Source organism: Acinonyx jubatus, chromosome A1 (assembly GCF_027475565.1).
Source record: "Acinonyx jubatus isolate Ajub_Pintada_27869175 chromosome A1, VMU_Ajub_asm_v1.0, whole genome shotgun sequence".
Taxonomy (NCBI): domain Eukaryota; kingdom Metazoa; phylum Chordata; class Mammalia; order Carnivora; family Felidae; genus Acinonyx; species Acinonyx jubatus.
Window position 1 is genome coordinate 707,409 of NC_069380.1, and position 23,462 is coordinate 730,870.

General features: G+C 37.1%; 1 protein-coding gene across 3 annotated transcripts in view; it reads left to right on the forward strand.

Moving 5' to 3' along the window:
- The window catches only part of PARP4 (poly(ADP-ribose) polymerase family member 4), a 116,443-nt gene extending 93,192 nt beyond the window's left edge, over nucleotides 1-23,251 (forward strand). For all 3 annotated transcript variants that reach the window (XM_053203715.1, XM_027064474.2, XM_053203737.1), the window contains 2 exons: nucleotides 18,522-18,654; nucleotides 21,875-23,251. In XM_053203715.1, coding sequence (XP_053059690.1) covers nucleotides 18,522-18,654; nucleotides 21,875-22,067 — 326 coding nt within the window. In that variant the 3' untranslated portion in view covers nucleotides 22,068-23,251. The remainder of the gene's footprint in view (nucleotides 1-18,521; nucleotides 18,655-21,874) is intronic.
- Nucleotides 23,252-23,462: the final 211 nt, after the last annotated feature.

Below are 23,462 nucleotides of genomic sequence, written 5' to 3' on the forward strand. Positions count from 1 at the left end.
TATTTTAAAACCACTCTTTTAAGGCCTGGAATGCAATAAAAAAAAAAAACAGGCAGAAACTGGAAGGATCAAAATCCCTGAAAAAAGGAAGAAAATGAGGTGAGTTTTACATTTACTCAACTATTCACCCAAATGTACTTCTTAGTTCATGAGGCACATGAGAGGTTAGAACTGAAATGGAAAGTCTTAATGGGATAATGACATAAGAGTTAGAGTTCAAGGCTGCCAGAGTGGCCGGAAAGTAAGGGTGAAACTCCTAAAAAAGAAGAAGCCACAGAGCCCAGAGCTCTGAAATCTGCATACAGATTCCCTCAGATTGTTGGCTCTCCCCTAACCTGTACATACACGTGACTTCAAGGAATCCAGAAAAAAAGCAACAGCTGGAGAGAAAAAGAGCAGAGATTCCAGCTGCTGCCAGGTGTTGGGGAGACAGAGTTTGGTGTTTGAATTATACCAAATTAGAATTGACAAACATCTTGGGGTGCCTGCGTGGCTCAGTCGGTTAAGCATCCCACTTTGGCTCAGGTCATGATCTTGTGGTTCCTGAGTTCAAGCCTTGTGTTGGGCTCTGTGCTGACAGCTCAGAGCCTGGAGCCTGCTTCAGATTCTGTGTGTGTCTCTCTCTGCCCCTCCCCGACTCGCGTGTGTGCGCTCTCTCTCAAAAATAAATAAACATTAAAAAAAATTTTTAACAACAAAAAAATAACTTGTAAACATCTCAAGTTTTCTACTAAAACCCAAAAAGGGTAAAAAAGACCATAAATCAGGGAAAAAACAAAATTGGCCCCTTAACAAAGCCTAAAACAAAGCTTTTACAGGATACACCAGAACATAACTCAACACTCTTTTGAAGAAGATAACATACTTCAGGGGCTCCACAACCTTCAATGTACAGTATAGAATGAAAATTTAATAACATACAAAGAAGCAGGAAAATATGACTTATAATCTAGGGGGAAATGGCCTATAGATGCTGACCTCCAGGTGCCCCAGATGTTGGAATTAGCAGATAAGGATTTTAAAACTGCTATTATAAATACAGTAAAGGTTTACCAGAAAACAATGGGTGAACAAATGGGAGACTCTCAGCAAATAGACGGAAACTCTAAGAATCAAATGAAAATTCTAGAACTGGAAAATAAAATTATCTTCAATGGAAAGGTCATTGGATGGGCTTAACTGCAGAATGAGCAAAACAGAAAAAAGCATCAGGTAACTTAAATTATAATAATATAATGTGGTAATAAAAATTATCCAAACTGAAGCATAGAAAAAAAAATAGAATGAGGTAAAGAAGAGAATCCAGGACATGTGAAATGGTATCAAAAGGTTTTACACTTGTGTAATTGGGATCTCAGAAGGAATGAAAGTAGATAGAAAAATGTTTGAATAAATAATACCTGAATTTTTTCTAAAATTGTTGAAAGACATCAACTTATAGATCCAAGAAATTCAGTATAACTTCAGGCAGAACAAGTACAATTAGAACCGCATTTGAGTAGACCAGAATCAAACTGCTGAAAACCACAGATAAATCTTAAAGCAGACAGGAAAAAAGACACATTAGAGTCCAGAGAATATCGATAAGAATTTTATATTCACATCAGAAATAATGGAAGCTACAAGAAAATGGAACTGTATCTTTACATTTATTCATTTTTTGAGATAGAGACAGAGTGCAAGTGGGGAAAGGGCAGAGAGACAGACACACACACACACAGAATCTAAAGCAGGCTCCAGGCTCTGAGTTGTCAGCACAGAGCCTGATGTGGGGCTTGAACTCATGGACCATGAGATCATGACCTGAGCCAAAGTCGGACACTTAACCGACTGAGCCACCCAGGTGCCCCAGAAAATGGAATTATATCTTTAAAGTGCTAAAAGAAAAAACCTATAGACTAAGAACTCTATATCCAGCAGAAAAGATCCTTTAAAAATAAAGGAAACTTTGTTTCCATAATCATAAAGACAGAGAACAAACTGGCAGTTGCTAGAGGGAAAAGAGTTGGGGGACGGCAGATGGGCAAAATGGGTGAAGAGAATTAAAAGGTACAAACTTCTAGTTATACGTAAATAGTGATGGAGATGAAAAGTACAACATAGGGGGCGCCTGGCTGACTCAGTCAATTAGGCATCCATCTCTTGATTTTGGCTCGGGTCAGGATCTCACGGTTCCTAAGATGGAGTGCTGCATCACAGAGCCTGCTTGAGGTTCTCTCTCTCCCTCTCTCTGCCCCTCCCCTGCTTGTGCACTTCCTCTCTCTCTCTCTCTCTCTCTCTCTCTCTCTCAAAATAAGTAGACATTTAAAAAAAAAAGAAAAGTACAGCATAGGGAATATAGTCAATAACACTGTAATAACAGTGTATAATGACAGATGGTAACTACATCCGAATGATTGTGAGTGTAGTATAATGTGTACAATTACTGAGTCACTGTTATTCACCTGAAACTAACATAACATTGTATGTCAACTATACATCAGTTAAAAGAAAAGAACACTAAGCACAAGGAAATACAATGTATGCATATATATGTATGTATTCAGATTAACAAATAAAAAGCCTGGAAAAAAGGAAAAAATGAAATTAAGGAAATAAGGAAATTAACAAAAGACAAACAAAAGCTGATTCAGGGTCAAAGGATAGAAGATCAAAATACAAAAATCAATTTTAATTCCATTATTCCATTTGCTAGCCACAAATCATGGGAAAATGCAATTTAAAAAATTGTTTAATGTTTATTTATTTTTGAGAAAGAGACAGAGACAGAGCATGAGCAGGGGTGGGGCAAAGAGAGAGGGAGATACAGAATTTGAAGCAGGCTCCAGGCTCCGAGCTGTTAGCACAGAGCCTGATGCGGGGCTCAAACCCATGTGAACTGCGAGATCATGACCTGACCCAAAGTTGGACACTTAACCAACTGAGTCACCCAAGTTCTCCAGAAAAGCAATTTTAAAATACTATTTATAGTGGTATTAAAAATATCAAATACCTAACAATAAATTTTTTAAAAGATATGCAAGATTTCTCAAATGAAAACTACAAAACATTATTGAGAGAATTCTTAAAAGATCTAAGTGGAAAAAATTTCTCTCAAAACAAGAAGATGTCAATTCTCGCCAAAGTGATCTATATATTCAATGCTGTGAATAACCATGCCTACAAATTTGATAATCTAGATAAAATGGACTTATTCCTTGAAAGACAGTATCTGCCAAAGTCACTCAAGAAGAAATGGAAAATAGGAATAGACCTATATCTATAAAATAAATTGAATCAATAATTAATAACCTTCAAAACAGAAAGCACCAGGCCCAGACGAGTTCACTGGTGAATTCTACCAACATTTAAGGAACTAATTATTGCAAGTCTTTATGGTGTCTTTCAGAGTATAGAAGCAGAGGGAATAATTCCTAATTCATTCCATTCATTCTAATTCATTCTAAGGGCAGCATTACGCTAATGCCAAAACTAGACAAAGACATTACTAGAGAAGAAAACTACAAACCAATATCTCTCAGGAACATAGATGCAAAAATCCTCAATAAAATATTAGCAAGTTGAATCCAAAAAAGTGTAAAAAGAACAATATACATGACCAAGTGGGATTTATCACAAGTACACATGGCTGGTTCAACATTAGAAAATCTATCAATGTGATCCATTACATCAACAAACTAAAAACAAAAAAATTACATGATTATACCAATAGATTCAGAAAAAGCATTTGAGAAGATCCAATACTCATTCATGCTATAAAATCTCAGTAAACAAAGTATTGAAAGAGCCCAAATGTCCATCAACTGATGAATGGATAAAGAAGATGTGGTATACATGTACAATGGAATATTACTTGGAAATCAGAAAGAATAAAATCTTACCATTTGCAACAATGCAGATGCAACTAGAGTGTGTGTTATGCTAAGCAAAATAAGTCAGTCAGAGAAACACAAATATCGTATGATTTCACTCATATGTGGAATTTAAGATACAAAACAGATGAACTTAGAGGAAGGAAAGCAAAAGTAAAATAAAAACAGAGAGGGAGGCAAACCATAAGAGACTTTTTTTTTAATTTTTTTTAACGTTTATTTATTTTTGAGACAGAGAGAGACAGAGCATGAACGGGGGAGGGGCAGAGAGAGAGGGAGACACAGAATCGGAAGCAGTTTCCAGGCTTTGAGCCATGAGCCCAGAGCCCGACGCGGGGCTCGAACTCAGGGACGGTGAGATCTTGACCTGAGCCAAAGTCGGGTGCTCAACCGACTGAGCCACCCAGGCGCCCCATAAGAGACTCTTAAATACAAAAAACAAACAGGGTTGCTGGTGGGGTATTGTGGGAAGATGGGCAAAATGGAAGGTGAGCATTAAAGAGGGCACTGGGTGTTATATGTAAGTGATGAATCATTAAATTCTATCCCCGAAATCATTATTACACTATGTGTTAACTAAAACGTGGATCTAAATAAAAATAAATTAAATAAATAAATAGATAAATAAAATCTCAGTAAACAATGAATAGAGGAGAACCTCTTCAACTAAAGGCTATCTATAAAAAACTGACAGCTAATATTATGCAAAATGGTGAGAATATAGAAGCTTTTCCATCAAGATCAGGTACAAGACAAAGATTTCCCCTCTCTCCACTCCTTTTTAATATTGTACTAGAAGTCCTTGCTAATGCAATAAGGCAAGAACAGAAAGTAAAAGATCTACAGATCAGGAAGGAAGAAATTAAAATTTTCTTTGTTTACAGATGATATGATTGTTGACAATTCAAAATAATCAACAAAAAACTCTTGGAACTTAACTGGAATTAAAATTAAAACTTAAAAAAAAGAAGTCTTAATCAGATTTGCAGCATGACCCTGATACCAAAACCAGACAAGGACACTACAAGAAAAGAAAATTACAGGCCAATATTCCTGATGATTACAGATGCAAAAATGCTCAACAAAATATTAGAAACTCAAGTTCAACAATTCGCTAAAAGTATCATGATCAAGTGGGATTTGTTCCAGGGATGCAAGGATGATTCAACATCTGCAAATTAATCAACATTATATACCACATTAACAAAATGAAGGATAAGAAAAATCATATGATCATCTCAGTGGATACAAAAAAAGCATTTGACAAGTCTTTTTTATCACTTATGTTAAAAAGTATTCTCAACAAAGTGGGTATAGAGGGAATGTTTCTCAGCCTAATAAAAGCCATGTTTGACAGGCCCACAGCTAACATAATATTCAGTAGTGAAAAGCAGAAAGCTTTTCCTCTAAGATCAGGAGCCCAATGATCTTAGGCAAGGATGTCCACTATCCCCATTTTTATTCAACATAGTATTGGAGGTCCTAGTCAGAAAGAGGTCCAATGCAAGAAAGAGAAATAAAAGGCATCAAATCAGAAAGGAAGAAGTACAACTATCACTATTTGCAAACTGACATGATAGTATATATAGAAAACCCTAAAGATTCCACCACAGAACTATTAGAACTAATACACAAATTAAGGAAAATTGCAGGATACAAAATCAATACACAAAATCAGTTGTGTTCCTATGCGGTAATAATGAACTATCAGAAAAAAAAATTAAGAAAATAATCCGATTTACATGTTTCAAAAAGAATAAAATACCTACGAATAAATTTAACCAAGGAGGTGAAAGACTTATACATAAAAAGTATAAGGTACTGATGAAAGAAATTAAAGTAGACACAAATAAATAGAAAGCTATTCCATGCTCATGGATTGGAATATTGCTTAAATGTTCATACTACCCAAAGCAATCTACAGACTCAATGCAATCCTGATCAAAACTCCAATGGCATTCTTCACAGAAATAAACAATCCTAAAATTTGTACAGAACCACACATACCCTCTCTCTCTCTCAAAAGAAACCAAAAAAAATCCCAAAAGAAGTCAAGTTTTTAAAAAGATTGATAATAATCACAAAGTTCTTGCATGAGTGAACAAAAAGAGAAAGAAGGCATTATAAAGAATATTAAGAATAAAAGAGGGTAGTTAATGAAAAGTGGTAGAGAGATTTAAAGAATAATAAGATCTTATGAACAGCCTTATGCCAATAAAGCTTAAAACTTAGGTGAATTTTCAGAAAATATTAAATTTACCACACCCAACTAAAGAAAAAATAGAAAGCTTGAATAATTCTGTAGTGATTAAAGAAATTAGTTTAAAACCTTCTCACAAATAAAACAACACTAGGTTGAGATTATTTTACCCCATTCTTCTACCAAATATTCAAAGAACAGATAATTCCAACCTAATACAAAATATTGTAGATCTTAGGAAAAATATGAGAATACTTTTCAGCTTATTTTACTAACATAATTTAATTTAAAAATATGACAAAGATTGCAATAGCATCAAAAACAATAAAATACCTAGGAATAAATTGAGCAAAAGATATGCAAGACTTGTACACTGAAAACTATAAGATATTAATGAAAGAAATTTTAAAAGATCTAAATAATGGAAGAATGTCACATGTTCATGGATTGGAAGCCTTAATATTGTTAAGATAGCAATACTCCCCCAAATGATCTACAGATTCAATCCACTCCCTATCAAAATCTCAGATTACTTTCTTGCCGAAATTGACAAGCTGATCCTAAAATTCATATGGAAGACCTGGAATGGCCAAAACAATCTTGAAAAAAACAAAAAACAGGAGGAGTAACACTTCTCAATTTCAAAATTTAAGGAAAAACTGCATTAATCAAGACAATGTGGTAATGGCATAAAGGTAGATGGAATGGAATCAATGGGATAGAATTGACAGTCCAGAAATAAGCCTCTTCATTATGGTCAGTTGTTGTGTGACAAGGATGTCAAGACAATCCAACGGGGAAAGAACAGCCTTTTCCACAAACACCTGGCACTGGAACAACTGTTTATCTAAGAGGCAAAAGTGTGAAATTGGATCTCTTTCTTCCAAATATAAGTTAAAACTATTCATCTCCTAGAAGAAAACAGAAGTAAATCTTCATGACCTTTGATTAGGCAATGGTCTCTTGACACTGAAAGCACAAAAGAAAAATAGACAAACTAAACTTGATCAAATTTAAAATTGTATATGTAAGGTATGCCTCAATTAAAATTTTTTGAAATTTTGTGTGCAACTGAAAAATTAAAAGACAACACAAAGAATGGGAGAAAATGTTTGCGAATCACGTATCTGATAAGGGACTGGTATCCAGAATATATGAAGAACATTTATAATTCAGTAATAAAACGCTAAATGGTACAATTAAAAAGTAGGCAAAGGATTTGAATAGATATTTCTCCAAAGAAGACATACAAATGGCTAATACAGACCTGAAAAGATGCTCAACCTCATTAGTCATCAGGGAAATGGAAATAAAAACTATAGTGATGTACTACTTCATACCCACTAGGGTGACTATAATTTAAAAAAAAAAAAAAAAAAAAGAACACCCATCAAGGGTGAAAAGATGGACTTTTCAATCGATGGTGATGGGACAACCAAACAATAAGAAAAAAGTACAGTTTGGCCCTTTACCTCATACCATATTCAAAAATTCCAAATAGATTGAAAACCTAAGTATTAAAAAACAAACAAAAATTTTGGAAGAAAATACTGGAAAGAATCTTTTTGATTTTAGGACAGGTAAAAATTTTTTTTAACTTTTTATTTTTAAGTGATTTTAGCCTTGCAGAAAAGTTGCAAATATAGTACAAAGAATTCTCATATACCCTTCACCTAAATTCTCCAGATGTTAACATTTGGAAGTATTTAATTTATCATTCAGAGAGGAATTTTCAATGCAAAGAAAGGCACAAGCCATAAAGGAAAAGATTAATAAAGTAGACTACATACATCAGCCATGCCTTTTCACCAAAAATAAATAAAATTTAAACTGTGAGAAAGGCACACTATAAACTAGCCTAAAGACACATATAAACAGCATATAAACAAGGTACAAACCTTGTGATAGAACTGAGTGATAAACACAAACATTAGCATAGTGGTAGTTTCTAAGAGGGAGAACGAGAGAATATGATTGGGACATAACTCACAGACACTTTCAAGGTAATGATTATATTCTGTTTCTTAAAATGGGTAGTTGGGTGACTACTATAAAAAACAAACAAACAGAAAATAACAAGTATTGGTAAGGATGTAGAGAAATCGGAACCCTGTGCACTGTTGGTGGCAATGTAAAATGGTACAGCTGCTATGGGAAAACAATAGAGTGGTTCTTCAAAAAATTAAAAATAGAATTACCATATGACTCAGCAAATTCCATTTCTGGGTATATAACCAAAAGAGTTGAAAGAAGGGACTCAGAAATATTTGTACACACATATTCATAACAGGATTATTTGCAATAGCCAAAAAGTGGAAGCAATCCAAATGTTCATTAATGGGTGAATGAATAAAGAAAATGTGATATATACATACAATGGAATATCATTCAGCCTTAAAAAGGAAGGAATTCTAATCCATGCCATAACATGGATGAGCCTCAAAAACATGATGCTAAGTGAAACAAGCCAGTCACAAAAGGACAAATACTGTATGATTCCACTTGATTCCATATGATTCCATACGAAATACCAAGAATAGTCAATTTCACAGAAACAGAAAGTAGAATGGTCGTTACTAGGGGCTGAGAGGAATAGGGGATGGGGGAGTTAGGGTTCCAGAGATAGATGGTGGTGACCGTAACACAACAATGTGAATGTAGTTAGTAACACTGAACTATATACTTCAAAATGGTTAAGATGGTAACTTTTATGTTATGTATATTTTACTAGTCTTTTAAAACAAAAATAATACATAAATGGGCAATTCATACTTGAGTGTTTGTTATTTACACCCTATAAATACATTTAATTTTTTAAAAATTTAAGTGTATACTTGAGAAGATTTGAAATTCATTCTCAAGAAACATCAGGCTTAAGGCTCCTGGGTGGCTCAGTTGGTTAAGCATCCAGCTTTGGCTCAGGTCATGACCTCATGGTTCGTGAGTTCAAGCCCTGCATTGGGCTCTGTGCTGACAGTGCAGAGCCTGCTTGAGATTCTGTCTCTCTCTCTCTCTCTCTGCCTTTCCCCCGCTTGCTCTCTCTCTCTCTCAAAAGTAAATAATAAACAAAAAGAAAAATTAAAAAGAAAAAGAAACATCAGGCTTTGGTGATGAATTAGATGTGGACAGGTGAAAGAGAGTTTTCAGGCATGAGCATGGGAAGGGAAAACAACTGTAGATTGAGCCTACAAACACACTAATAGAGTTATGTTTTGGACATTTAAAATTTGAGATTCCTAGCAGACATTAGAAAGAAATACCTAGTTGGTTCTATGAGGCTAGAGCTCAGAAAGAGGTAAGAATTGAAAAAGACTTTGGGAGAACCATCAGTACTTAAAGCTATGGACCATGGGCATGTATGACATCACCTAAAGAAAGAGGGTTGCTAGAATAGAGAAGAGGGCTTAAGGCTGTCCTTGGGCATGCCAATAGTTAGTAGTCAGACAGAATAGGAACCAGCAAAGACATTGAGCAGAAATGGAGACACTGAGAAGAAATGGCCACAGAAATAAGAAGAAAGCTAGGGCATCTGGCATCACAGATGGCAGTGGGTAAGCTTTCTTTATGGATATACCTTTCCTATGGGTTTTCTCTATACTAATTTTTATATCTCCATATTACTCATGTTATTTTTCTGTATGTGTGTTTTTCAGCCTTTTTTCCTCTGGTATAGTTGCAAGATGTTTGATTTTTTCTCTGATTTGGCTTTATATCTCTCTACCAAACTTTCCCTTTTATCCTCTTCTTTGTTTCTCTTTTATCTTTCCTTCACCCTCTTAATTTATTTTCTAAGTGATTCTGATAATACTATTTAGGCATTTTATAACTTTATTATTTATGATGTTTTTAATAGAGATACATGTTGCTTGTTATTAATGTCATTTAAAAATTAGTCTATTTTTATATGTAATGCTTAAGATTTTATATGTAATGCTTAAAAAAAAGAACACACTAAATTAAACAGTCCCCATATTTTCTTTTGTCTCTGCTGATTTTCTTTGTGAGATAATGGATTGGTTTTGTTGTTTTATTTTAAAATTTTATTTAATTCTTTTTCCCTGTATTAAGAAAATGAGGTCTGGCAAAATCAATAGCAGAGTGCACACAACAAACACTTACCTCCTGAAGTGCCAGGCCTTGGGCAGTGTATGGCCCGTTTTAGTATAGTAGTACTCTCAGCTGCAAGACATGCTTTTCAAACACGCAAAAGACAGAAACTTAGCCAACATGACAAGATGGAACAATTCTCCCCAAAAGAAGAGTCAAGAAGAAATCACAGCCAAAGACTTGCTCAGAACAGATATAAACAATATATCTGAACAAGAATTTAAAACAACAGTCATAAGACTAATACCTGGACTTGAAAAAAACATAAAGCATAGAAGATACCAGAGAAAGCCTTGCTGCAGAGATCAAAGACCTAAGAACTAGTCAGGATGAATTTAAAAACACTATAGCTGAGATGCAAAATAAACTAGATACAGTGACAGCAAGGATTGAAGAAGCAGAGGAGAGAATAGGTGAAATAGAAGATAAATTTCTGGAAAATAATGAAGCTGGAAAAAAAAGGGAAAGGAAATTGCTAGATCACAAGGGGAGAATTAGAGAACTGAGTCCATGAAATGAAACAATATCCATATCATAGGAGTTCAAGAAGAAGGAGAGAGAAAAGGGGGAACAAGGTTTATTTGAACAAATTACAGCTGAGAACTGCCCTAATCTGGGGAAGGAAACAGGCATGTAAGTCCAACAGGCACAGAGAACTCCCTTCAAAATCAACAGTAACAGGTCAACACCATGACATATCATAGTGAAACTTGCAAAATACAAAGATAAAGAGAAAATTCTGAAAGCAGCTAGAGATACAAGGTCCTTAACCTACAAGAGTATACATATAAGGTTAGTAGCAGACCTGTCCACTGAACGTTGGCAGGCCAGAAGGGAGTGGCAGGAAATATTCAATATGCTGAATAGGAAAAATATGCAGCCAAGAAGCCTTTATCCAGCAAGCCTGTCATTCAGAATAGAAGGAGAGATAAAGACTTTCCCAGACGAACAAAAACTGAAGGATTTCATGACCACTAAACCAGCCCTGCAAGAAATTCTAAGGGAGACTGTCAGAGTGGAAAGCAGCAACGACTATAAAGGACCAGAAAACATCACCAGAAACACGCAATCTACAGATAACGCAATGGCACTAAATTCATATCTTTCAGTAATCACTCTGAATGTAAATGGACTAAATGCCACAAACAAAAGACAAAGGAGTCAGAATGGATAAAAAACAAGATACATCTATATGCTGCCTACAAGAGATTCATTTTAGACCTGAGGACACCTACAGATTGAAAATGAGGGGATGGAGAATCATCTATCATGCTTCTGGACGGCAAAAGAAAGCTAGAGTGGCCATGCTTATATCAGACAAACTAGATTTGAAAACAGAGATGAAGAAGAGCATTATATTATAATTAAGGGCTCTATCCATCAAGAAGAGCTAACAATTGTAGGGACACCTGGGTGGCTCAGTCGGTTAAGCATCCAACTTCGTTTGGCTCAGGTCATGATCTCACGGCTCGTGGTTTCGAGCCCCACGTTGGGTTCTGTGCTGACAGCTCAGAGCCTGGAGCCTGCTTCGGATTCTGTGTCCCCCTCTCTCTGCCCCTGTCCCACTCATGCTCTGTCTCTGTCTCTGTCTCTGTCTCTGTCTCTCTCTCTCTCTCTCTCAAAAACAAATAAACATCAAAAAAAATTTTTTTAAAGAAGAGCTAACAATTGTAAATATTTATGCCCCTGACTTGGAATAACCCAGATATATAAATCAATTAATCACAAACATAAACCCATTGATAATAATACCCTTATTGTAGGAGACTTTAATACTCCACTTACAACAATGGACAGATCATCTAGACAGAAAATCAACATGGTAACAAAACCTCTGAATGACATACTGGACCAGATGGACTTAACAGATATATTCAGAACATTTCCTCCTAAAGCAACAGAATACATATTCTTCTAAAGTGCACATGGAACATTCTCCAGAATAGATCACGGTCTGTGAGTTCAAGCCCTGCATTGGGCTCTCTGCTGATAACTCAGAGCCTGGAGCCTGCTTCAGATTCTGTGTCTTCCTCTCTCTCTGCCCCTCCCCAACTTGTGCTCTGTCTCTCTCTCAAAAGTAAACATTAAAAAAATTGTCCTGGGCCAGATGGCTTCCCAGGGGATATCTACCAGACATTTAAAGAAAAGTTAATACCTGTTCTCCTCAAACTGTTCCAAAAAATAGAAATGGAAGGGAAGCTTCCAAACTCATTCTATGAAGTCAGCATTACCTTGATTCCAAAGCAGACGAAGACCCAACAAAAAAGGAGAAGTACAGGCCAATATCCCTGTTAAACCTGGATGCAAAAATTGTCAACAAGATACTAGCAAATTGAATCCAACAGTATATCAAAAGAACCTTCCACCATGATCTAGTGTAATTTATTCCTGGGCTGTAGGGCTGGTCCAATATTTGCAAATCAATCAATGTGATACACCACATTAATAAAAGAAAGGATAAGAAACACATAATCCTTTCAATAGTTGCAGAAAAAGCATTTGACAAAATACACCATCCTTTATTAATAAAAACCCTCAAGAAAGTAGGGACAGAAGGAACATGCCTTTACATCATAAAAGACACATATGAATGGCCCATAGCTAATATCATCCTCAGTGGGGAAAACCTGAGGACTTTCCCCCTAGGGTCAGGAAAATGAAGCAATGTCCACTCTCATGCCTGTTGTTCAATATAGTGTTGGAAGTCCTAGCCTCAGCAAACAGTCAACAAAAAGAAATAAAAGGCATACAAATTGGCAGACGACATGATACTACATGGAAAACCCTAAAGACTCCACTAAAAAACTGCTAGAGCTGATACATGAATTCAGCAACATCGTAGGATATAAAATCAATGTACAGAAATAGGTTGCATTTTCTATACATCAATAATGAGGCAGCATAAAAAGATATCAAGGAATCAATCCCATTTACAATTGTACCAAAAAACCATAAGATACCTAGAAATAAACCTAATCAAAGAGGTAAATGATCTGTATGCTGAAAACTATAGAAAGCTTATGAAAAAAATCGAAGAATATTGCACTGCAAGCTGCATTACAAAGCTGTAATCATCAAGACATTATGGTACTGGCATAAAAACAGACACTCAGATCAGTGGAACAGAATAGAAAACCCAGAAATGGACCCACAAACATAGAGCCAACTAATCTTTGATAAAGCAGGAAAAAATATCCAATGGAATAAAGACAGTCTCTTCAGCAAGTGATGCTGGGAAAACTGAACAGCGACATGCAGAAGAATGAAACTGGAACATTTTCTTACACCATACACAAAAATAAACTCAAAATGGATGAAAGACCTAAATGTAAGACAGGAAGCCTTCAAAATCCTTGAGGAGAAAGCAGGTAAAAACCTCTTTGGCCTGGGCTGCAGCAACTTCTTACTCAACACGTCTCCAGAGGCAAGGGAAACAAAAGCAAAAATGAGCTATTGGGACCTCATTAAAATAAAAAGCTTCTGCACAGCGAAGGAAACAATCAGCAAAACTATAAGGCAACTGGCGGAATGGGAGAAGATATTTGCAATCGACATATCAGATAAAGGGTTAGTATCCAAAATCTATAAAGAACCTATCAAACTCAAAACACCCCCAAAACAAATAATCCAGTGAAGAAATGGGCAAAAGAGGTGAATAGACACTTCTCCAAAGAAGACATCCAGATGGCAAACCAACACATGAAAAAATGCTCAACATCACTCATCATCAGGGAAATACAAATCGAAACCACAATGAGATACCACCTTACCCCTCTCAGAATGGCTAACATTAACAACTCTGGCAACAACAGATGTTGGCGAGGATGCGGAGAAAGAGGATCTCTTTTGCACTGCTGGTGGGAATGCAAACTGGTGCAGCCACTCTGGAAAACAGGATGGAGGTTCCTCAAAAAATTAAAAATAGAACTACCCTATGACCCAGCATTTGCACTACTAGGTATTTATACAAGGGATACAGGTATGCTGTTTAGAAGGAACACATGCACCCCAGTGTTTATAGCAGCACTATCAGCAATAGCCAAAGTATGAAAAGAACCCAAATGTCCATTGATGGATGAATGGATAAAGAAGATGTGGTATATATACAATGGAGTATTACTTGGGAATCAAAAAGAATGAAATCTTGCCATTTGCAACTAGGTGGATGGAACTAGAGGGCATTATGCTAAGCGAAATTAGTCAGAGAAAGACAAATATCATATGACTTCACTCATATGAGGACTTTAAGAGACAAAACAGATGAACATAAGGAAAGGGAAGCAAAACTAATATAAAAACAATGAGGGAGACAAAACATAAGAGACTCTTAAGTATAGAGAACAGAGGGTTACTGGAAGGATTGTGGGAGTGGGGATGGGCTAAATGGGCAAGGGGCATTAAGGAATCTACTTCTGAAATCATTGTTGCACTATATGATAACTAACTTGAATGTAAATCAAAAAAGTAAATTAAGAAAAAAATTGGAGACAAAAAGAAATGGAAAAGCATTCCATTCTCATGGATTGGAAGAACAAATATTGTTAAAATGTCAATACTACCCAAAGCAATCTACACATTCAGTGCAATCCCAATCAAAATTGCACAGGCATTCTCCTCAAAGCTAGAACAAACAATCCTAAAATTTTTATGGAACCACAAAAGACCCTGAATAGCCAAAGTTATGTTGAAAAAGAAAACCAAAGTGGGAAGCATAACAATTCTGGGCTTTAAGCTGTATTATAAAGCTGTAATTATCAAGATAGTATTGTACTGGCACAAAAACAGATACATAGAATACTGGAATAGAATAGAGAGCCCAGAAATGGACCAACAAATATATGGCCAACTAATCTTTGACAAAGCAGGAAAGAGTACCCAATGGAAAAGAGACAGTCTCTCCAGCAAATGGTGCTGGGAAAATGGGACAGTGACATGTAGAGGAATGAAACTGGAACGCTTTCTTACACCATACACAGATATAAACTCAAAATGGATGAAAGACTTAAGTGTGAGACAGGACACCATCAAAATCATACAGGAGAAAACAGGCAGCACATCTTTGACCTTAGGTACAGCAATTTCCTACTTGATATGTCTCGGAAGCAAGGGAAATAAAAGCAAAGATGAACTATTGGGACCTCATCAAAATAAAAACCTAACGCACAGCGAAGGAAACAATCAACAAAACTAACAACAGAATGGGAGAAGGCAACCAACAGAACGGGAGAAGATATTTGCAAATAACATATTGGATAAAGGGTTAGTGTCCAAAATTATAAAGAACTTACCAAACTCAGCACCCAGAAAACAAATAATCCAGTGAAGAAATGGGCAGAAGACATGAAGAGACACCTTTTCAAAGAAGACATCCAGATGGCTAACAGACACATGAAAAGATGTTCAACATCACTCATCATCGGGGAAATACAAATCAAAACCACAATGAGATACCACCTCACACCTGTCAGAATGCCTAAAATTTAACAACCCAAGAAACAATAGATGTTGGTAAGGATGCAGAGAAAGGGGAAGCCTTTTGCACTGTTGTTGGGAATGCAAACTGGTGCAGCCCCTCTGGAAAACAGTATGGAGGTTCCTCTAAAAATTCAAAATAGGGGAGCCTGAGTGGCTCAGTCAGTTAAACGTCTGACTTCAGCTCAGGTCACGATCTCAGGGTTCGATCCCCACGTCTGGCTCTGTGCTGACAGCTCAGAGCCTGGAGCCTGCTTTGGATTCTGTGTCTTCCTCTCTCTGCCCCTCCCCTGCTCACTCTTCTTCTCTCTCAAAAATAAACAGGGACTGGGTGGCTCAGTTGGTTAAGCAGCTGACTTTGGCTCAGGTCATGATCTCATGGTTCATGAGTTTGAGCCCCGCATCGGGCTTTGTGCTGACAGCTCAGAACCTGGAGCCTGCTTCGGATTCTGTGTCTCCCTCTCTCTCTCTGCCCCTCCCCCACTCACACTCACTCCGTGTCTCAAAACTGAATAAACATTTAAAAAATTAAAAAATAAACATTAAAATTTTTTGTAAATGTGTAGACAGAAGAAAAGACAACATATGCATAGGTAAGGTATATACAAAGTATACATATATATATATACACACACATATATATATACATACACACAACATATGCATATGTAAGGTATATACAAAAGAAGAAAAGTGCATTTAATTGATTAAGCAAGAACTTGGAAGGAAGAACACATGATATGTAGAAACTAACTTTGCAAAACAACCACCACAACCAAAGGAGCGTACATCATGAGAATGTAAATTGAAAGATCCAAATAGTGTTTACGTCTGAAAATCTGGGGAGCTGAGGAACAGGGAGTTGGAGGACATATATAAGGTGGCTTCAATTTTATAATATGTTATTTCTTCTAAAGAAAAGAGAGGAATTTGAAGCAGATGTGGGAAAATGATAAAAGTTGACAAGCTACACAGTTCTCTTTTCTGTATGCTTAAAAGATTTCATAATAAAAAAACATTAAGTGGCTATGTTGTAGTGATGCTAACAGGGCTACATATCAAAATCTAAGGTGGAAATACAGATAATTTACCTGGGAAACTCGCACACAACTCACTGTGAACTCTAATGATGAGGAAGATTGCAGGGGAGGAAAATAACTTTTCCTTACCCCCTTCTAGGTTCTTGGCTGAAACACCCTATGATAAAAAATTAACAAGAGAAAAACCAACCATTTTAATTATGTACACACACATATATACCTGTACAAAAGGGAGTCCCACAAAGATGGGAGACTCACAGGCAGCCAGGCACTGAGCTGAGGAAATGGAGAGGGGTCTGGGCAAGTGGGGGAGGGGCAGGGATGATTCACAGGAAGGTGCTTGATAAACAAATGTTGACTTACCATGTAGGTTAGTCTCTTATGTGAAAAACTAGTCTCTGGTAATAGCTCTCTTCCTGATATAAGCCTCCTTTCTAATTTCTTTAGGCCGTTAGGTGGGAGGTAAAAAGCTTTTTGTGAGTTCGCTGGATCTTGATTGCCTTCAGCTCAAGATTATCCACATCCAAAAGTAGCATGTTCTGGGGTGGCTTGTTCTGAACCCACTCAAGATAGATGTTAAAAGTTTAGTTTCGGGGCACCTGGGTGGCTCAGTCAGTTGAGCATCCGACTTCGGCTCAGGTCATGATCTCAGTTTGTGAGTTCAAGACCCACGTCAGACTCTCACCGTCCGTGAGTTCAAGCCCCACGTCAGGCTCTGTGCTGACAGCTCGGAGCCTGGAGCCTGCTTCAGATTCTGTGTCTCCCTCGCTCTCTGCCCCTCCCCCACTCATGCTCTGTCTCTCTCTGTGTCAAAAATAAATAAAGATTAAAAAAAAAAGTTTAGTTTCATGAAATGTGAGATTGAAAAAATAACAATACTTGAAGTCTAATTTTTGTATCAAGTGATTTCAAATACATGATTTGCATTTAGAAAATTAAAATGGGTTCTTATTTTCTGGCTCACTATATAAAAACATTCATTTTCAATTGTATTTTATAGTAAAATTTCTTGGTTTGGGTAAATAACACTTGTTACCTGTAGTAGTGTTAAAATAATCAGAATAATTTGGATGATCTAAAAAATATTTATTTTACATTTCCTGAAGCTGGTACTCTCTACCCTCAAGAGTCCAGAAAACTACAAAGTAAGGGGACTGGGCTGCAAGCTTTTATAGAAAGAGGCAAGTGGGAAGAAGGAAGGAAGAAGTACTTGGCTTATATTGATTGATTAGGGTTGCCTTTCTGGCCTTATTCAGAAAAGTCAAGGAACAGGGTAGTGAGTATCGCATCCAGGTTGGCTTGGTGTTGGGGGATTGGCTGACTGGATATACCTTTTTTGTTTCTGATCAAGGTGAGTTTTTACAGGGACACAAAAGCTTTGGTTCACTGTCATGGCACCCCGGGCAGTAGTGGCTCCATCTTAGGCCTAGAAATTTATTTCAGTGGTACTAATCACTAGAAATAATTTGATATACCGACTTAGCCAGCCATATCAATTGTTCATCTGTTGTATATTTAGTTTACTCCTCTGAGGTATTTGTAGCAGGAGCCTAAGAACTGAATTTCTTTCACCAACTTCATGCATCTCTGGTTATTAAAGATGGCAAAGGATTGGAGCTGTGGCTATAACTGCTTCCTAACAATGGTCAGGGTGCTATGGTGCTTGTTTCATTCATCCTCTTTTATTATTTACATAGCAGGCTAATTTATGATCTGCTAATGTACCATGGTTTATGGTTTGCTAATGTATTATTTCATAGCGCTTTCATAAATGGGCACGGTTTGAGATGCAGAATTTACAACAGATACAAAAGAGTTTTCCACTTTCAGGTATAAAAGGAAGCGAGCGTCTCCTGGACCTGATCGCCACATTTCTGGTACTGCAGTTGCTTCGTACCAAGTTGGAACAAAAGGGAATAGTCTTCAAATCACTGATGAAGTTGGATGATGCTTCCATTTCCAGGTGACTTTAATTATCGCATTAAGTAACTCATTTATATTTCTAACCATTTCTTGACTAAATTTTACAAGCAGCTACATGGAATTGTAAGAACAAAGAGAATTTATTCACAGGGAGTATCTTGCCTGCACTATTCTGTCACTGACAGGGCAGACACAGTGTTTTTGCCTCTTGGGTTCCAGGAAAAACCAGGGCTCAGAGAGTTAAGTGTAGCTTATACTGGAGCTCAGATCTATGGCTCCTGGTTTAGTGTTCTTTTCACTATGGTATATTGATTAAGTGTGCTTTTGGAAAATCTGCAATACGATTGTTAGGACCAGTCCTGTTCCCAACAGTTGCGGGCCTGGCACAAGAATATAGATGGAAACCCACATACTATCTGTCTAAGTATTTAAAAAGTATAAATGAAACTAGCAAACTGTCAAATAAAATATGTTTTAAAGTCCTGCCTTGGCAAATACAACTTCATGAAGACTGGGTTTAAATTCAGAATTCTGTGACCACTTGGAAGTTTTATGCCATAATGTGACAGAGTGGAGAGAGACAGTTCTGGGACCCTGGCTTCTAGCCCTTGGGCTGACCTCAGGCACCACAAGAGGCCTTGAGCCTCCGTGTGAATACTTTCCTTACTTCCCAAAACTTCGTCCATACCCCATGCAAATGGTCACCCCGTATGTGTGTGTATATACACAGAATATACATACATGCACATAACACACATACATACATGTATAATTTGCTTATGCCTTTTTAAAAAGGCAAGATAAGTGGGAAAACTAGCAAAATTTATAAAAATACTATCTATAAGGAAAGGGGGAGGAGACAAGCTACGTTCTTCCTACTATATCTTGTTTTACCTTTTTGTCTTTGAAACTATGTAGATATTTTGCATAATAAAGTCCATGTACCAGGGAAGAGGTATTAAACATGTTAAATTATACCATGGACTGCAATCAGCAGCGTCTGGAGTGTGAGGAAATAAATGGCAAAAGAAAAAAGGCAAGGGGTGGAAGCTATAAGTTACAGGACACATGCCCCAAAGGCAATGTGAGACCTTGTTTGGATCCTGATTTGAACAAAACCCGTATTATTTTAAAAAGAGAGAAAGAGGGGTGCCTGGGTGATGCAGTCAGTTAAGCATCTGACTTCGGCTCAGGTCATGATCTTGCAGTTCCTGAGTTCAAGCCTTGTGTTGGGCTCTGTGTTGCCAGCTCAGACCTGGAGCCTGCTTTAGATTCTGTGTCTCCCTCTCACTTTGCCCTTCCCCTGCTAGCACTCTGTCTCTCTCTGTCTCTTAAAAATGAATAAATGTTAAAAAAAATAATAATAACACACCTTTTTTTAAAAGAGAGACAGACAATTAAGGAGATTTAAACAGTACCTGAATGTTTTGTGATATTAAAGAATTATTTATAGCTATTTTAATGTCATGTGTAAGAAAAAGTTCTTGTCTCTTAGAGATACATATTTACAGATGAAATTAAAATAAATAATCAAACCTGTTTTTGGGGAGTTTTTATAATGTTTATTTAACATCCATGCTAGCGGGATGGTCAGTCAAAAGTTTACAGGCCAGCTGGATTAAACGAAGGCCACTTGAATTAGTGAGAATATTTAAAACTAGTTTTGGAGCACCTGGGTGACTCAGTTGGCTAAACATCTGACTTTGGCTCAGGTTTCTTGAGTTTGAGCCCTGTGTTGGGCTCTGTGCTGACAGCTCAGAGCGTGGAGCCCGCTTCAGATTCTGTGTCTCCCCCTCTCTCTGCTCCTCCCCCACTCGTGCTCTGTGTGTGTGTGTGTCTCTCTCTCTCTCAAAAAAATGAATGAACATTAAAAAAAATTTTTTTAATAAATAAAACTAGTTTTGTTGCTTTCAGTAGTTAGTAACTATAAGTAGACTAGTGATTACTGGCAAACAAATCTATTTGATCGTGCTTGCCATTTATATGTTCGTGTCATCATGATATTCAGCTAACATTTATTGATTACCTACTCTGGGCCAGGGACTATTGAGCCATGTGTTTTGTTAATCCCCACAACAAACCTCCTAGGATCTCATATTATTATCATAATTGAGGAAACTGAGGCTTTCAGTGTTGAATGAAAGCTGCACCATATCACATAGCCAACATTGTGTGATTTCAGAGTCAGGCTTTGAAACTAGCTCTTAGCCACCCACTATACTAATGGCTCTTTCCCAGTTCACAGGGAAAAAAACCAGGAAGATGGAGAATTTTCCAAATTTTTAGTCCCCCTGCCCATAGAATTTTTTTTTAACTTTAGTATATGTTACGACTTGTTTGCTAATGAATTCTAGCAGGTGACAAAACAAATGAGGAAGTAGCTAATACTAATGAAAAAATCTCAGAATTTTTCTGAGTCTTGAATAGACTTGAATATTTGACATTCTTGAATATTCGACAGCATTTTATGGACACAAACTTGAAGTTTTTATGTAATGCACAATTTAGTAGTACGTTGTTCCTGGTTTGTATGGTAATTAAATATGACAGTTTCATGGGTCTTAAGAAAATACCTAGGAAAATGGCTAACTAATGAAATTGAGAATTCCTGGTACAGTAAAAAGGAGAGAGAAATAGAAGCCTGGTTTGTAAAATAGTATTGAGTTTCTGCTTGAAGAATGGATGGATTTAGATCAAGAAAAATGAAAAGGGACAAAAAAAGACAAATACACATAGGCTGGAGGAAGCTTGAATTGTCCTGGAGGCAGCCAGGAAGTCGGTGAAGCATTTGGAAGCTGGAAAGTGATGGGTATAATATACTTAAAAATGTATTGAATAAGGAGCACCTGGGTGGCTCAGTCGGTTAAGGTCCGACTTCAGCTCAGGTCAGGATCTCACGGTTTGTGAGTGCGGGCCTCAGTTTGGGCCTTGTGCTGACAGCTCAGAGCCTGGAGCCTGCTTTGGATTCTGTGTCTCCCTCTCTCTCTGTCCCACCCCTGCTTGCTCTCTGTCTCTCAAAAATGAATAAACATTAAAAAAAAAAAAAAAGAATAAACATTAAAAAATGTATTGAATAAGTTAAAAGCACCATGTCAGTCTGGTAGGTAGAACTTTCATAAAATGTTAGAATTGCTTTGATTAAATATCTTAATTTTTGACAGAATTATTTTGTCAGCTCTAATGTGCTGCATTTCGTACCACGTTATATTTCGTATGTAATTATATTCTGAAATTGATGGAAACATTTCTTTTTAATCTAGAAATATTCCCTGGGCTTTTGAAGAAATAAAGAAAGCAAGTGAGTGGGTAAGAAGAACCGAAGGGCAATATCCATCTATCTGCCAACGGCTTGAATTGGGTCAAGACTGGGACTCTGCAACTAAGCAGCTATTGGGGATCCAAACCATAGACACCACTTCTCTTCACAGAGTTCTTAATTACAATCAAGGCTGAATCAACTGAAGTTGTATTTTAAACATTATTCATGCTTCTATGTGTAAAATAATCAGATATCAATAGATACCTATAATGAAGTTTAATTCAGATTTTATTCAATGTAGCACTCACTTTAAACAGAAACAGAATTGATTATTTTAATGAACTAACAAGTGATAACCAATTACAATATTACAGATTTTTTGTGTTTAAATGCTTAAAGTAATAAGAGATACACCTGGCTAGTCCTGGAGCCTATTTCCTTCTCCCCTTTAAGGAGTCTGGTATAGAATCTGGCCAGCTAGGCTGAGTGAGCTGGGGAGAAACAAGGCCTTTGGCCGATGTCAGTGTTGCTGACATGCCAGCCTGTTTCCAGGCCCTGAGTATCTAGACCTTTGCCCTCGGTATGCATACTCCCTGCATCCTAGTCTGTAGATCTCTTGATACATTTTTTGTCACTCAGAGAAACTAGGTGTCTCATGCAATTCTTTCATGGATCTTGCTTTTGGCATTGCATCTAAAATCCTACAGTCATGTAGGGTTCTTCCTATGTTATCTTGTAGAAGTTTTATAAACTCTGCATTTTATGTTATGGTCTATGATCCATTCTGAGTTATTTTTTATGAAGGTTGTAAGGTCTTTCCATCTTCCCCTACACTACCATTTCCAGGCCGTTACCTCTCTACCTTTATGCAAAATCTTTGGTTTCTTTGAGGTTCAATCTGTCCTCCAACCAGTCCTCCTTGCTGTCATTCACCAACTGTTCAGTACCTCAACACCTTTACATACGGTTCAGGATTTCCCTTTCTATTGGCAGTCCTGCCTTCATCTTGAGTGACTCCCCAAATCCTAATGTATGACCCCTCCTAACTCCCTGGACTTGAACCACAGCTATAATTGAGTCTTGGCAGAACTCTTTGATACCCAACGGATAGCAAGGAAGCTTGTGAGGCGCTACCGTGAGGCCTTCTCCCACCTGCCTATCTCTCTGGGAGGCAGATATGAGACCGTTTTTATCCCCTCCCAGTCCTGACAAGGCATAAGGCTCAGATACAGCTACGGACTAAAAATCCTTAGAGCTGCATCTAGACTTGGCTCCTCAGCATTGATGTGTCCCACAACTCACTTTGCAGTTATCTAGCTCCTTTTCGGGTGTGGGACAAGAACCAAGGGGAGCTGGCATCTTTGACTATCTTCCTCTTGCTGTTATAAAGTGGCTTGTTATATCTTTACTGGCTATATCAATCAGATCTTGCCGTTCGCCTTGCTGCTTGACATAATCATAGAAGATAAACTCTTTTGTTTTATTAGATTAAGGAATAAAAGAATGATACCTGGTAGCAGAGTGTATGAAGGTAAACAGACTTCCTTATGTTGTTAATGAAAACATGTACTTGGTAAAACAAAATTTTG